Source organism: Aythya ferina, assembly GCF_964211825.1.
Source record: "Aythya ferina genome assembly, chromosome: 9".
Classification (NCBI taxonomy): Eukaryota; Metazoa; Chordata; class Aves; order Anseriformes; family Anatidae; genus Aythya; species Aythya ferina.
In genome coordinates, this window is record NC_140305.1 from 25,966,424 (window position 1) to 25,983,166 (window position 16,743).

General features: G+C 47.5%; 1 protein-coding gene across 2 annotated transcripts; it reads right to left on the reverse strand.

The window, feature by feature from the left end:
* Positions 1 to 1,632: 1,632 nt before the first annotated feature.
* OTOL1 (otolin 1) lies at positions 1,633 to 13,341 on the reverse strand. 2 transcript variants are annotated; one of them, XM_084529905.1, is made up of 6 exons: positions 13,231 to 13,341; positions 11,841 to 11,938; positions 4,835 to 5,170; positions 3,715 to 3,804; positions 3,150 to 3,221; positions 1,633 to 3,027 (listed from the first exon to the last, which is right to left on the reverse strand). In XM_084529905.1, the coding sequence occupies exons 3-6, from the start codon at positions 5,160 to 5,162 to the stop codon at positions 2,132 to 2,134; spliced, it is 1,386 nt and encodes a 461-aa protein (XP_084386031.1). In that variant the 5' UTR covers positions 5,163 to 5,170; positions 11,841 to 11,938; positions 13,231 to 13,341; the 3' UTR covers positions 1,633 to 2,131. The 2 variants fall into 2 exon arrangements, with proteins under 2 accessions (XP_084386031.1, XP_084386032.1); XM_084529906.1 differs by lacking the exon at positions 13,231 to 13,341 and adding an exon at positions 12,967 to 13,005.
* Positions 13,342 to 16,743: the final 3,402 nt, after the last annotated feature.

The window sequence follows — 16,743 nt, forward strand, 5'->3', positions numbered from 1 at the left end:
AACAGTGTAGAGAAACAATATTTTCCGGGCATTACTGTTAATTCTACTTAATATTTGATGAAGATAACTCCCTCTCTACAAAGATCTATATTTATCTAAACTACTGTTCACTGTGCTTTACACAGGCTCAACTTCACAAGATACTTGTTTAATGTGTCTTAATTAAATCCGAAAAGAAACTATTTCAAAATAAACACAGAATGGATGTGAGCACGCTTTAAATTCAAAGTACTACTGGCAAAGCTATAGACCCTAAGACACTTATACATATGAAGGAGCTGTGTGATATTTCAGTAGCTTGTCCTGCATGCTTCTCTGCCTTCCCAGTCAGGGTTTCAAGCAGAAATACCTTCCACTGGTATTAAGTTAATGACAAATACATATGTAGCATAGAAGCCAGCTCAGAGTGCCATTATGGCTCTCCCATATCCATTATGGGAGCTCAGAAGTGACTGGGGTTGTGATGAGAGCATCCCATATCCTTCCTTAAGGTCTGTGAGGACAGACCTTTGTGTAGCCTGAATTGTCTCCGGCTGTTCCTATTAACCTGCTCTCAGGGCACCTCCACAGGATTTAAGCATCCCAGAGCCCCCTAATCTGGCTGGGTATATTTTGTGCAGGGATGTCTGTAAGGAAGCAGGAGCTCTTCCAGCTTGTGTGGTGCTGCCAGCTCTTCTTTTCCCCTGACAGCCAAGCAATTAATTTATGGAGAGGATTAGATCTGAGCAGGTTCTTGTGAGACCCCACATTTTTGCATTGCTTTCTCAGGAGCATTTGTAGAGGTTATTTATATAGAAAGTGTAAGAAACTTCAGCAGGAGAGGAGAAAATTGCTAGTCAGATGTCCGTATACCACCATCTGTTACAGGGACTGTAGGAGAAGCAGCATGAAGGCACAACAAAAGAATTAAGGGTGTTGTGACAGCAGGAATCTGAAATTATTATTATAACTTGTTGTTTTTCCTCAATATTCAACAGCTGCCAGGGAATTCATAAACTGAAATCTGCATCTTTTATATACTTGGTACTCTGAATTTGAATCACATAGGAGCTAACTCAGATTAAGCACCGAATTAAGTATCAACTCTTTGACAAAGCTGGTTCATCTCATATTTGAATTGCTGATGTTGAAGTGGGGCTGAGAAGCTGATGAGTTGAAGCACCCTTTGCATTTACCAAATAGATAGGATCAACCTTTTAAAATTGCTTTGTTTTTATCTTAAAATTTAACAGCGGTTCTCCCGTGTTAATTTTCTCAGCATATATAAAAAGTCTCAGGAACACTCGACCTTGGTGCTGTGGAAAAAGAAGAAATGAGGGACACGATTTATGATGGTATTCAAATAGCATATGGCAAGCATGGTGGTAATTTAAGCAAGGAAGGTGGGAGCAAGGGAAATAGTAGCCCTATTTCCATGCCCATGTTGGGGTCAGACCCAGCATTCATCACATCACTGGGAAAACGTCCCAGGCTTGTGACTGCCTGAGAAGAGGAGCAAATCCCAATGCTACTGAATGCTAATTATGGGATCTCAGCTTTATTTTTTTTTTATGAAAAAAAAAAAAAAAATCATGACCAGTCTAAAGTACTACATAATTCTGATTCAATGACAAAATACTTGTATATTTTTTCACATGATTTGAAGACACCTACTCCTCATGCTCATGTTGGATTAAGCTCTATGAATCAAACTCTACAACCTTTGTCAAAACTGTGACCTTCCAATGGTTACCAGTACTGATGGCCAGAGGAGTTTTGACCATGCAAGGATTGCCACAGCTGGCTTGATTAAAATTTCAGTTGGATAAGGAGCTTCATCACATAATTTGATGATGCTGGTTACAAATCTGAAGCCCATGATGTGAAGCCCCCTCAGGTTCCCCTTCCCCATGCTGGTCCTGCAGGCCTTTGGGCAGTGGATTCTCTTAGTTATCAGCACCTGCATGAAGGACGTGCCGCTTCTTGGGGCTGCTAGTTAAAAGAAATCACTCTTTCACAAACATTTTGTAAAAAAATCACAGAACCTAGAAACTAAACCAATACACTGCAGAGTCGCTGAACTGATACTCGTTTCTCCTCTGGAGGGAGGGGGGAAAGGCGCGATCCTCAGCAACAGCTTTGCCCTCTAAACCTACAGCAGGATCTCAAGAACATCTGGGTACAGGAGGAACCCCGTGAAGACGCTGTCGTCCTCGGCGCTGACGTAGACCCCGTTCCAGTCCCGTGCAACCTCCAGCCATACTTGGTCGCCCGCACTCAGCTTCAGGACGGTCAGGAAGGAGGCCTGGTCGATCTCCTGCCCGTAGAGCGTCTCACGGGCCTTGGCCACCTTCCTGCTGCGGGCCACCAGGCTGACACGGGCCGGGCGGCCCCTCACCGTCAGGTGGTAGGCGAAGACGTACGCCCCGGGCACGCTGCAGTTGAATTTCCCGGTGGAAGGGTTGTAATCTTCCTGGTCATTGTACAGGATCTTATCAAACCGGATGGGGACGTTGGGCGGAGGGAAGGGTTTGGACAAGCCGGCGCTGAAGGCTGATCTCAGGAGCTTTGCGGCGTCCCCTCGAGCCCCCTTTGCCCCGCGGGAGCCTTTCCTGCCTGGCGCCCCGCGGCCCCCCTTGCTGCCAGCCACCCCCTTGGGCCCCGAGGGTCCCGTCACGCCTGCGGGTCCCAGGTCCCCTTTGTCACCCTTACTTCCCTGCTCACCCTTTTCTCCCTGCTTTCCCTCCGCTCCCTGAATGCCCTCAGCCCCCATCTCTCCTTTGCTGCCTTTTTCTCCCTTCATCCCTCCTTCCCCTCTTTCCCCCTTTTGGCCTCTCCCCCCCGGTTCCCCACAATACCCCTTGTCCCCCGTGTCCCCCTTCTCCCCTTTGTCCCCCTGTTCTCCATCCACCCCCGGGTCCCCGGCATCCCCCCTGTCTCCCTTGTCTCCTTTGGTGCCGTTCTCACAGGTGTCCCCCTTGGAGCCCTTTTGTCCCTTCAGGCCGGGGAAGCCGTAGCCGCCCTTATTGCCTTTCACTCCAGCTTCACCTAGGACAGAGCAGGGGCAGAGAAAAGGTTACAGCCATTAGTGTAGGATAGGATATCCATCACCAGCAGCAAAGGGACAGGCCAATGCACCATTCATGGCTTTCCTGGCCCGTGTTACATACCTTGCAGCCCAGGCTTGCCTGGATAACCAGGGTTTCCACTTATTCCTCGCTCACCTTGTTCCCCTTTGCCTCCTAGGACATTGCACCGTTAATATGCCATTTGTGACACTGTCTGCAGCGCAGAAATCATTACACAGAAAGTGACTGGTACCATTTTGCATGGGTCCCTGAGCACAAGGAGCAATGTTTGTTTTCCAGAACAGACCTCACAACCCCCAGCTGCATCGCCCAGCACCAAGCACCACCGTGCAGACAATTCCGTATCGTCCTCATGTCGGATTTCTGCCCCAAAATGAGGGAAAAACTCCTCAAAAACAAGGAGTTTTGAGTGGGATCTTTAGGAGCAGCCATAAAGATGGCTTTATGGCTTTCCTGTACCACCTGCACATACCTCACCACCACCCAAGTTATTGTCCCTCTGTTCATGCCATGCTAAATCTCGCAAGGTGTCAATCCATATCAGCATAATCTGCTTCCTTTGCAAAAATATTTTTTCCTACAATTTTGTGGTATCTGCTGAGGACAACAACACTTGTTTTCCAAAGGAGCAGTTCGACTGCTTTACCTCTTTCTCCTTTAAAGCCTTTGGGACCTTGAGGTCCCGGGATTCCCGGAACACCTTGCACACCAGCATCTCCCTTCTCCCCCTTAGGACCTGTAATGTAATCACATCAACAAAGTTATCTTAGTAACTCAGAGGTTTAACTTTACAGATAAAATGTGTGATAACAGCTAAGCAACACGCCATCAGGGGATGCATCAAGGGCAACCCTGTTTCCATCACCCTGGTAAGAGCTGGCTATTTTATTTGCTGTCATATAGATGATGCAAACCAAATGTGAGACAGACAGGTTTGGCCTGACCCTGCCCTCTGTGCATTGCAGCTGAAACCCTTGAGGGGCACAAAGGAGAGACAACAACACAGCACAGCTTCCACTGGCATTGGCGAGGATGCCCTGATCTGGCACGCAGCTCCCCAGCCCTTGTCTTTTGCTGCTGCAATCCCCAAATTGTACAGCTTTCCTTTTTGCTCTTGGCTACAGTTAAAGATTTTTTAAAACCAACTTTCAGCTGCCTCAAAGCTGCAGGGGCTCAGGCATTCATAAAACATCAGAAGTAATCTGTCTTTAATATTTGAGCACATCCAAGCAGCTCCCATAGCTTAGTAATTGCCCCTCTCCTTAAAAAGAATTAAATCTGCAAATATAGAAGAGGAACCTGGCAGGTGGCTCCATGCTGCACAAGGAAAGGCGAGCAAGCCAGCTTTCTTTTCAGCTTTCTTTTAGTTTACTTTTTCATCCACATAGGATCACAAAGCTGCTGGTGCCTGTCTGAGGGCAGGCTCGGTCAGCTGGAGCCATCCCAGCACAACGCATCTGACATGAGAGCTTCTCCATCAGCCCTATGAGCGCAAACCCCTTCCACAGCCCATATAACTTCTATTAGCTGTGGAAGCCAACGGAAGTGCAAATCGCTCGAGTACATTGTATTAAAAAAATATTATTTCACCATTTTTGCCAGCCTTCCCCAGCTGAGCAGTTCCTAGCTCCGGTATCAGTGCTATCAAAGCGAGCATTTGCAGACTAGCGCACTGCTCGTTATAACTATTAGATTTTGGCACTACAGAGATCACACAACGTGCTGAGATGCCTGGTGTGAGCCAACCGATCCATCGTGGTCTGCACCTGGAGGCCCCTGCTCCCCCGGTGGCCCCCGAGGCCCGCTGGTGGGGGGACAGCAGTCGCAGCAGTTGAAGAAGAAGTCGGCCGTGTCCAGGGTGTCGTTCTCGAAGGGGAAGAGCGTGGTGGCCGCCCGCACCGCAGGGCTCATGGAGGGCAGCTGGGCTCTGCCCGGGGCTCCCACAAGGGGGGCAAGGGAAGGGTCGGCAGCACCCGGTGGAGGGGATGGCTTCGGCTTGGTGAATTTCAGCGCCGGGGTGACCTTCGCTGCCGCCTGCGTGGCTGCCACCAGCAGCATCACGGCCACAGGGAAGGCCACCGGAGAGCTCCACATGCTGGCAGCTGTAGGAGAAGGGGAAGGCCATAATGAAGTGCATGCAACAACCTCTGTACCCACTTATCCCCATAGAGCCCGTGTGTTCTGCACTCACCCTCTTCATTCCTGCACTCTTCCCTGCATCCCTTTCATTATACTTGCAATTTTTTTAATCCAGATCATCACCTGGTCTCCTTTTAGCATGAGAACCATCGGCCATGTGCATCACAGCTGACCTACACACAAGCCATATGACCTGTGGCAGTGCTGGGCCCATCTGCCTGGCAGGTGGCCTTACACAGCGTCTCTTTTTATGGGGAAAGTAAAGCAAAAACTGGGAAAATCCCCTGCCTGCCCACCCCTGCTGACTGGCACCCTACAGAGCACTTGCCATCTGGCTGCCTGTTAGCTCCGGGAAGTGCTCCCAGGAGCATCAGGGGACCCTTGAGAGCGGCACGATCGCTGCCACCATGATGTCTCTTCCATTCATATGAGTAGGAAAAATTCAGTAATGATTTCAGAGCCAAACAAAACCACACAATATAAAAAAACGTATGCTATAAAAGAATAAATGAAACAAACGTTAAAAAAAAAAAAAAAAAAGTATTCAAAAATTTCAAAGTAATTTTTTTTCTTTGCTACTGACTGTGTTCCCAGACTTGCACGTTCTTTTAGTGCAAATTCTCAGGTCCATTCTTTTAGTTTTTAAAGAGGTGGTTTGGCTGAACCAGAAAGAAAAGAGCAAAGTAAGAACTGCCTGTTTTTTCCTATAGGACAGATGACACCTCTCAGATGACTTGTCATATAAAGCATCTTTGTTTCTTTCTTAATCCCGTGTGTCGGCCCGTAAATACAAACAGAACAGACTCCCTTTCTTGCTGAACCTGTAACCTAACCTTCCTATAGCAGCGGAGGTGCTTCATTACATGAGAAAGCCACCGGGAGAAACGCTGACTGTTCTTGCCATCCAGAGGGCAAAAGGACGGGCCCACCCAGAGCTGGGTGTCTGGGGGCTAGACTGAAACCTTGCCATGTTCAGGAATTCAGTTTTAGAGGAACAGCTCATGATGTTCTTACATAAAAAGGCAATTCCCCTACAAGACTAAATAATTTAACAGCAAACATTATCCACAAAAATTGCCCAGTGACCACAGTTGCCCACTGCTGCCATCTGTCCCATTCTTCACCCCACCGGCTCCAGGAAGGTAAGTTATCACATGTAATCATTGCATCCCTTCTCACTATGCAAGGTGGATTAGGACGGGACATCAGGCACTATTTTTTGTCACAACCTCGCATTTGATCCCAATCAGCCCCTGCCAGCCTCACCATGAAGCTTCCAGGTGCGGGAGGGCAGAGCTCAGCGCAGGCAGAGAGCAGCCAAACCCCACCGCCAGTACAGAACCACCGCCACGGACTGGGAGGGTCAGCCAGCTGCTGGGGAGAGACAAAAGCAAACCACTTCTGCAACGGGTCTGAAAACAACTACTTTCCTGTTGCATAGCCATGTGGATGGATTGCCATCAAGTACAGGAAAAATATAACTAACAAAAAAATATACCTTACCAGTCTGTTTAGAAAATAAATTGCTCAGAGCAAGGAATCATTAGACAGGTTTTAATTACAATGGGCAAGCCTGTTCCTAAACTAATTATTCTTACATATAGAAATACGTTTTAATAAAACTGGTATTTAGGGTGTTTTCATTGTATCAGCTCACCACCAGTGATTCTGAAGCCATTCATCTGAATCCCCCCACTAGGAAAGATTATTATTCACAGTGGACACAAAATATGAAGAATTAAACTTTTAAAACACTAGCTTTAAAAAAACAGTTTCTCATGCAGCTATGGCAATAACTTTCCTGGAGACAAATTATATTGCCCCTGTGTCTTAAAGTCTACGAGTTCGTTGCAAATATCCCGACTGAACACCAAATGAACCATGTGCATTGTCCCCTACCTTGTAATCGGTCCCACTCCCAGGATGACCTGCCCTCAATGGCACTTTGAAAGACACAACCTTTTTTTTTGGAGAAAATCTGTTTTATTTGAGTAAGTGCTGCTGCTGTGGCCAATGAGAGCACGCATGGTGTGGGGAGAGGGGGCGGTTGGCGATGTCCCCTGAAAGGACCAGGGTAACATTGATACCCAAGGAAATTCAAGCGCTTTCCCCAGCCTGGGACGCTGCTCTTCACATGGGACTTCTTTGGTTCTTTAGCCAAAAAATGTTTTTTGGAAAATTAGGAACTCTGCTCATGCCACAACATTGTGTGGCCCCATCAGCACTCAATCCCCAGCTCTTCTACAGGTACTCAAAAATGGGAGGGTTACTGTAATGTTGTTCCAGAACAACAAGAACAAGATTTGATCAACCCTCTGGATTTAGTTGATTTTCCTTGTCTCTCCCCCTGCAGTCACAGCACCCACCTCCTTCCCCAGGGACACCAACATGGGCCATCATTTATTCTGAGATTTCCCAGCCCGGTGCAGTGCGGTGTGAGATGTGGGAATGCGAGGCTGCCTTTCCTCACCCTGTCTTGGTGAAACGCGAGCAAGAAACCGTCTCGTTCAATCAGTCTGAATTTACTACATACCAGCACACTCGGAGCTCAGCTGCCAGACAAGAAAGGCTGCTTGTTTCGGGCAGGCTGGAGAAAACAATCAATTCTCTTTAATGTAAGCTGAGGGAATTGTGAGCCTCCATGATTTATTTGGAATCGCAAAGCTACCTTTTCCTGCACAATCGTCTACAGCTTTCAGCAATAAAAAGTTGATTAAGGAAAGTCTATTACTAAGCATACCGGGCTGGTTCGATTCACCAGCTTTTCAGGCTGTTCCAAAGAAGCCGGTCAGGAGCTTTGCAGAGCTGCTCTGCACAGGGCAGGCGCTCATCCCAGCCCCTGCAACAGGACCTGCACCAGCACTCCCTGCTGCCCATCGGTGCTGCTGAAAACTGAGCACAGCTCTGGAATTCAAGCAGGCCTTAAAAAGAATAATAACCATTAAATAATAACCATTTTCAATTCCATAATTGGATTAAATGTTTTAAACTGAAGTTAAGAACACCTGTGTTTTCAGCAGCTGAACTGCTGACAAGACTGGACACGTGCATATAAATTGCAGATAAAAGACAGAAACACTTGTGGGTTAGACCTAAATCAGGGACGACACAACATCTCAGTCACACGGTGTAAATCTAAAGCATCTCTATGCAGTTGTTACAGAAGTGGTTGGTTTGCACCAGTACGGCTGAGGAGGAAGGAAGCAGCTGGCGACCTCCTAAATCACAGCCCCACCAGTGGCACCCTGCAGCCATCAGAAATACAATCACGAGCATCTTACACTGCGAGAACTGGTCATTCCCCATAAGAGCTTCTATTCAGACAGGGGGAGACACCAACAGCAGTGGAATTAAAGTCTTGGGCTAATTCTTATTAAGAAGCCAAACTGGATGGTGTCTACATAAATACCCCTTCCCTACCAAATGGGAGATTGGGGTCTCCAGGAAAAGTCAGTCCCAGCAGCCTGGCAAGGAGACGTGTGAAAAGGAGAGGTCTTCCAGGAGGGGAGAGGCTGCCTGGCCCACTGGGATGTATGATGTATGCCAGCCTGCCCTGATGACTTTGTTATTTATTCTGTGTGGAGGAATCCATAAAAATGCTAAAGCTAGTAAAAGAAGGCTGTTTTGCTGTACTTTTGCAACAGTGAAATTATTGAATTAAGGAGTACAAATACTTGAACTAATACATTCTCATTCTGCAATGGTAAGACGAATGAAACACTGGATTTCTTTAACTGGAAGTTGTTACCAAAATGGTAATTTGCATTCTCAATTTGAGCTGAAGTTGCATGCACTCATTTAATCATCTGCATTGTAATGACAGTGTGTACTTGAATCACAGGGTTTAATTATTTTTTTGAGTGTTACCAGTTACCTTTCACTTTAAAAAGCTTAGGAAAAGATTGCATTTACTTGTTACTGTCTTTCTTGAACAATATAAGAAGTTAAGAAGGACAAAAGTTATAATCATTTCCAGCATTTTATAACTAATTTTGCTGTGTGTTTTCCAGTAACACAGGAAAAATTCCAAGTGGCTTCCAGGCTGCTCTTGGGGATGAACGTAAGCATTGTATATATATATATATATATATTATATATGTATATATGTAAAATCTTAGTGGCCACACTGTTAACTTTTATTTAATATTTTCCTGCAGTTTAACTCTCACAGTGAATTATTATAGGAATTTACTGAAAATTTATTCACCCAAAGCTATTAACCACTGAATCACTTGCACAAATATCCATTGCAGGATCAGGCCTTACCATAACCTGAGCTACTTACCTAAAAAAACAGTCAAATCACTTGTAACTATATCCTGTCATTAGCAACAGAAGTTACTCAATGGGGTAAAATTAACCATTTTTAATCAAGACTGCTGCATTTTCCAATGTTGCTTCCATATTCACCAGAGTTACTCTTTCATGGACTTCGATTTAATGCAATATTTGCAGCACACTAAAGCTTAAGCAAGAAATACAGCTTTAATCCTGGGTTGGTGTATTTTCTTGAATAGCTTGAACAGCAGCAGGCTGGAATAGTATTATTAGGTTATGTGACAACTGCTGGTTTTTAAATTATACAGTGCTTATTGAGTTACTGAAGCAGTTTGGGAAACTCATAGGCTGAGAGTGTAAATTAAGATTTAACACTAGATTAATCACTTTGTTTATTCGGGGGATCTAGAGTCCACACTTCACCAATATAAATGATGCATGCAGTCTGTTAACATTCCTTCAAAGTACATTTCAAGCACATTCCTAGCTTTGCATATTTGCAGATAGCTGGTTTGGAGTGAGATTTGCAAAGCTGACAAGTGACAAAAGGCTGTGCCGGCGCTGCTGATTGCTACCGGCACGACACCAGCGGCGGGTAGGGAGAGCTGTGCTCCTCTGATAACTGCTGGGCCACCAGGAGCCCCCCCGGGGGCCTGCCAAAAGCAATCTCAGGGAAGGCAGCGAAGCTCCCTGGAGGAGGCCTGAAAGCAGCTCCCCACACAAGCAGCTCCCCGCCAGCAGCCCATTTCTGCATTTGTTGCTCCCAAACTAGCCGTGACTTGGACAAACGTCTGCTGAAATCAGCAGAAAACCTGCACCTGCAGCCATACAGCCTGCTCATGGCCACGGCACCATGGCCCCAGAGGCCCTCAGCTCCCTGAGGCCCCTCCTAGGCCCTGGGTGCTGGGTGCCACAGCATGAGGAGACACACCAAATTGTACCAATCCTGTCTGTACTGAATTAATCAAGAATTTTTAAAATGAGATTGTCAAAGGAGAGTCAAAAAACACCTCCCAGTAGGCCTCACTGCCGTTTGTTTGCAAATGGAAGTAGAAAATGTAGGCCTGCAGACACAAGGGGACTGATAAACTAAGGTAACACTTTTGGAAATACAGTACCAGGGGAAACAGTGAAAAACTGAGGAGCACAGAAAATGAGCCAGGTTTGTAGTAATAAGTGATTTTAAATCTTTGTGCTTAGGTATCAAGAAGGCAAACTGGAAAAGAGAACATGCACACAGAATGGGAAGTGGGTAAAAATGGAACTGAATTGTATTGGAGCTGGGTAAAAAATGTCAAAAGGGAATTCTGCATAAAAAACAATTAACATTTCTCACATTTCCTGCAACAATTTCATACATCTCTTAGAAGAGGCCCTCCTTCCTCTCCCCCGCCTCCCTTTAATTTTATTTTCTGTAAAACAGGGCTGTGTTCTGCTCTCTATTCATTTTCACAAAGCAGTGGAGCTAAACAGAAACCAGACTGAAATGGATTTTTCCTGCTAGGTTGTTAATTAGTGGAGGGAGTATTTCTACATGACACAGTGTAGTAGATAATTTAATCAAGTCAAGGCACAGCTTTCGTTCTCCTCTCACGCCCTCTGTGTGTCGTAGCACCCTAACACCCTACACGCAGCCTCCAGACTGAGCCCTGAATGCAGGTTTGTAGGGTTTGACCTCAAATTTACCTCAAATTTACTCAAATATTTACCCAATGCTTGACCTCAAAATGATAATACTGCTACAGGGATTTTCGTTGGCTACAAGGGGATAAAATAATCTCCCCCTAAAAGTCTAATTGCATTTAGTGTTACTGAGATTCAGTTGTCAAGGGGAAAGTAACATGGGCAAACAAAAAAACTATCAGTCTATGACAAGGTAACCCACAAGCCCTACACCATGTGTTGCTTTAAATTTCCTGCACCCTCTGGCTGGCAGTGCGATCACACCTAAATAGAGATTTATGGCACTTTAAAGCATAATGACTAGAAAGACCCAAAAGCGGCCATTTCACATAAATAAGCATTTAGGGAGTTATTTAAGAACTGTAAGAACTTTATGATAGCTATTACGTCCTATTAAGTCAATCACTCAGGAGTCCCTAAATGCAGATTAAAGCCATCGGCAGTGTGTGCTTATTTAGGTGGGAGCTGGGAAGTGGAGCCCAGAGCTGTCGCAGATCCTGAGGCCCCTTTAGGGTGCCACCCGCCCCACAAAGGGACACGGCAAGCCACCAAGCAGGGGCAGAGCATGGCCCCACTGCGATCCCTTTGTCACCACCTTCTGCCTAAGAAACACATCCATTGTGCTCGTTTGGGAACTGGAGATGGCCAGAGGTAAAAAAGTGATAAAGTTACCTGGCTCCCTGCTCCCCCCGGACTCCCTTTGTGCTTCGGGGTGGGGGTGTCACAGAAACCCTGCTCCTCCGGTGTACTGCTGCTCTCCTTCAGTGTGCCTCAGGAGAAAGAGACAAAACCATCCTCAATAGCCGGGCCTTTGCTAACAGCGAGTAGTGGGATTGCTTCCCTGCCTTTCTCCAGTGCCATCTTCAGGGAAGATGATGTTTGCTGGTGGGGGGGAAAGTGCCAGAATGGCTGGAGGACAAAATAAACCCAAAGGAAGTGCGTCCTGCATTCAGCATGCTGCAAACTAGCAGGGTTATTTACCCAAATACATAACTGATCGTGTTTAAACAGACACCCGACTGATTGGAAATATTTAATTCTCTCGGGCTAAACATTTGCCAGTGAATAGCCTGATAAAAATCACATTGACTTCTATAAACAGTCATGACCCGTAATTTACTTTTTAAAACTGCTCACACTGTGGACTATAAAATTGGATTTTGGATAATATCACGGCAAGGAGAGGAACTGTCAGAGCAGTTTTATATGAAGGGACAACATTAATTGCACTTTCTGAGCACTGAGAGGCGAGGGCCCTGCCAGCTCCTGAGGGTGCCATCCCCTGCTCCGAGCCGCTACCACTGGGACACGGCTTTGGGAGCAAGAAGTTTGGGATGGTGGAGAGGAAACAGAGCTGGAGGCAGGGTAGGGATGAAGGTGTGCCATCACCACCCTGCCTGCAACACAGCATGGCCCAGGTGCCCACATGGCCAGGCTGGGGCCTGGCTCCCAGCTGCAAGGTGTTGGCAGCAGCTGGTGGTGACTGAGGCTTTGCCCCAGCAGAGCTGTGCTGCAAATGGAGCATCCCCGGGGAAAAACAGCCCTCTCCTCATGCAGGAGGGCAGGGGAGACCCAGCAGAAGGCCTGCAGCAGTGGGGGGCCTCCCGGTGCCTTCAGCAGCATCCCTTGGCACCGCCGGTTTCATGGTGCAGACACAGGCTGTTCCACTAGAGAGCAACATCAGCCTGTCTTTTCCCTGCGTGGCCAAAAGAAATCTCTCTCCAAGACGGGAAAAGGGCTCGCCTCCACCTTCTGCTTTGCCAGCAGGCCTTGTGTGCCCCCACAGCACCCCACTCACCTCACGTTTGCCCCGTCAAGAAACACCAGCAAAAAAACTCTCTAGCAAAGAGCACCTTGTGTCGCTTCATGTTAAGGCAATGTGTTTTAATCGGGCCCATTAAAACAGGAATACAGCCAGAAAACTGCTCACAGCAGTTGAGCCTGGACCAGGTGCACTTCTCAGACAGAAAGTTCCCCTAAGTTTGCACTGACAAATAAATCCGACTTGGCTGGCTGCTAAGCTTTAAGACAACTTTTCCCAATTACAACAGGCAACATTTACCAGAGGTGGACGCAGGGATCACCAGCACAGGGGCTGCCTATTAATCAGCAGAGGGCAGGTGGTGTTTTTTAAGAGAGTTTATGCCTGCCCTGTTGAGAAAGCCCAATATTTTCATTTTTAATCTAATTATTTCACCAATCACAGAAGGTCTCTGTATCTCCATCCACCTCCATGTTCCCTTATGAAAGGCAGAATTTAATTAAAAACAGGGGTTTATGCCTATGCACCTTTTTCTTTTTTAAAGGGAGATGTGGTATCAAGAAGCAGGGCAGGTACCACTACTGCTGACCCACACAGCTCTGCTGTAAGACTTATGATATTTAGTATTCTTAAAGCCTAATCCCTTAAAACCCTGTGATTGCAGAAAATTGCAGATTTCATTTTAAAAAGTCAGCTCTGAGCCTTGTGCTAAAAAGACTCCGGCTCGAGGAAGGAAATAACAATAATCCCAAATGCAATTGCATTTAACCTTTTCCAGTCTCATCATTCGAGAGGAAATGAGTCCTGGCTTGGGATATTTCAGGGATATCACATGGAAAGCACAGCCAGTGGCACATGAAGAAGCAACAAGCCGTGTTTCTGATTCCTGAGGTGGATGGCTCTGTGAAACAAGTCAGCCTGAAACTTGCCAGGTGAATAACCCCGACGGGGCGATGTGCCTGCAGATCTCCGCAGCAGCCAGCTCCGTCCCACAGAGCTCCCGTGGCACAACACCGATGGGCTGTGGTGTTGCAACGCCCCCTGGAAATAAAGAATTGGAAACCCTTACTTTGCTTTAGCCCAGATGCTTTGTCCTGGCAAGCTTCTGTTTTGTAACAAAGTGAGGTTGCACCACTTGGAGTGGCGGTGTTTTAGAAGAGGCGCGTGCTGCGAGCTTGTAATCCTGCGAGCAGGTGGGAACAAAGCTGCCTGCCCTGTGTGGAGGCCTCAGAACTTGCTGGGAGTTTGGGGTATTTACAGTATTAAAGAGTCACAGGGGAGGGAGAGCATTGTTTCTTCTGATAGACAAGCTAGATGTGAGGGACTCTGGATGAAAATTAAATTCAGAGGAAAGATTCCCACTGGTTTCTTTGGAGCAGGCTCCTTGTGCCCATGCAGGGTGAAAATTAACCATCCTAAAAACACAACTCTGCATTTAACAGGCGAGAGGTGGCAGGAGGACAGCGTCATGGGCTCAGGCCCATCTCACACCTCAGTGTGCTCTGAGAGGCAGTGAGGTGCACTGCACGTGGTGTCTGCATCCCAAAACCACGAGCATGCCCGTGCTGCCAGAGGACTTCCTTAAGAGAGAGCACCCTGTGCCCAGCAGGGTTATCTCCTACCCACTGAACCACCTTTTCCCATGCATATTTTTCCTAATTTCCCCTGGGGGTGCCCCAAGAGGAGCCCCTGCCTGCAGCTCTCCCCTCCTTCCCTGCACCTCTCCCAGCAGCAGCAGAGGCAGCAAAAGAATCTCCGACAGGATAATGAAGGTGAATGCCCAGTAGTACTAAATTAATATTATAAATAAATTATTAAATATATTGTATTTATTAGATCTTTTAATGGCGTAGGAGCAGAGGGATTTCCTTTCCACCTCTCCTAGCAGCCTTTAAAAAGAGCATGTTTCTCTGGGCAGAGCTGAAAGACAAAGTGGGGTTTGCGGGAGGGGGGAGGAAAACACCAGAGGTTTCAGAAATTTCCCGTGGAAAACTGGTATCAGAATAAGCAGGATTACTCACAAGGCTGGTTATACCCGTACAGCATTGTGAAAGCACGAGGAGATGAAGCAGATAGAGGAGGGAATTGCGTGTGTGTACACGGCGGTGAAAGCCTTCTCCAGCCACTGGCTGTGACCCAGAGGAGCCACACCACTGCCTGGAGCCACCAGCCAGCAGGTGAGGGCTTCCAACCCCACCAAACACCGCCCTGTGCTCTCAAGGGAAGCATTCAGTCCCCCATAAAGAAGTTTTCCTCCAAAGCCCCGAGGACACCGTGCCAGGAGCAGGTGCCATCAGCTGCTGCCCGCCCGCTGCCCCAACTTCTGGTGCCCTCAGCCATGAGGTCCCAGCTTGGGGCAGCTTTAGGGTCTGATATTTAAGGTCCCTTAAGGTATTTTTAATCCTCAGAGACAAATATTCACACCTGATATCTGAGGGAGGGTTGGGTATGGTCGTGTTCAGACCTTCTGTAGGTCATTTATGAGATTCAGATTGTGACGGGAGATCACGCACTCGCTTATACAGACTATTAGACCGGCTGTAGCAATTTAATATTTTCAGAAGGACTCATTGGGAGCACGGAGTGATGAGACAAGGTGAATCACACAGGAGTATAGATCCCGCCCAGCCCTGGTACTCAAGTTGATTAATTGTTCATCCTCTAATTACGCGTGGCACCAGATCTCCCATGCCACCCAGCCCCTCTGCGCTGGCCCGGGTACAGGCAGCATCACCCAGCTGGAGTCTGCCCACGGCACCCATTAGTGTTGGTATTTATGGTGACAAGTGATAGGATGCTACTGTTTGCAGTGCAACCTCATTTCGGATTTACTGTGCAGATGCTGGGGCCTGGCCTGGGTGCCACAGGGTGCTGGGGTCTCCCTGGGGACCTCCAGGAGCCACCAGGAGCTGCCCCTGGGCCCTGCTCTGGGGCAGAGGGACCTAGAGGTGCCTCCAGCCGCAGCCCCACTGTGGTGCTGTGGTTCTGTGCACTTCCAGCACGCAGAGGACCCTGCAGGTATTTTGCTCCTGCACTTCTGGTAAATTGTACCTATTCAGACGAGTAAGGGGAATCTCTGGGCCTGCCCCGTGTCGGCACAAGTTCCCGTCTGCAGAGGGCAGAGCCTGTCGTGGAGTTAATAAAAGCATCACCATGGTACTTCGGTATGACTCGGTAAATATTTGCCATTCAAAGTTTGCAAATACCAAACGTTCTCGTAGATTATGACAGGAACGCAGACAGCTAACCAGTGCAGATCTTTATTTTTAGAACCTCCGCGTTTCCGTGCTCTCAAAGGGTTGCCTTAATCCCTAGCGAGCAGCCTCACAGCCTGGTGCTTTACCTTCCGGGACGGATGAAGCTTGGTATATATGAGTGAAATAAGTGGCAGAAAGCAATGGGTCCGGGCACTGCATAAATCTCTGCTTCCTCTGGCAGGAGCCAAACTGCAGGAGCTGGCAGAAGGAAACGGGATCAACGCACACCTGGACACCAAAGCCTGCCGTGGTGTGCAACGCAGCCGTGGAGCCAAAAAGCTACTTTGCCCAGTGACATTTCCCAGCAGGGTGTGACAGAGCCTCCAGACTCATGGAATATTCAAAGAGTGCAGTTTTGACTTTATAACTGTTGAGCCAGCCTTCATGGCAGGTACGCTGCGTTATTCCTGTCTCAAGGGGGTAATCTGCATGTGTCCTGCAGCAGAGAAGGCCAACGCTCGGATCCCCAGCAATAATTAACACAAATCCCCAGTGGTGAAACAAGGAAGGGAGCAGATCTTGCAGAGCACCAAACCCCAGCTAGACAAGGAAATAA

Coding starts and splice junctions, on each gene's coding strand:
- OTOL1 (XM_084529905.1), bottom strand. CDS start 5,162: ATGTGGAGCTCTCCGGTGGCCTTCCCTGTGGCCGTGATGCTGCTGGTG. Junction 3,805..4,834: donor GGGGGAGCAGGGGCCTCCAG/GTGCAGACCACG, acceptor ATTACATTACAG/GTCCTAAGGGGGAGAAGGGA. Junction 3,222..3,714: donor AGGCTTTAAAGGAGAAAGAG/GTAAAGCAGTCG, acceptor GCAATGTCCTAG/GAGGCAAAGGGGAACAAGGT.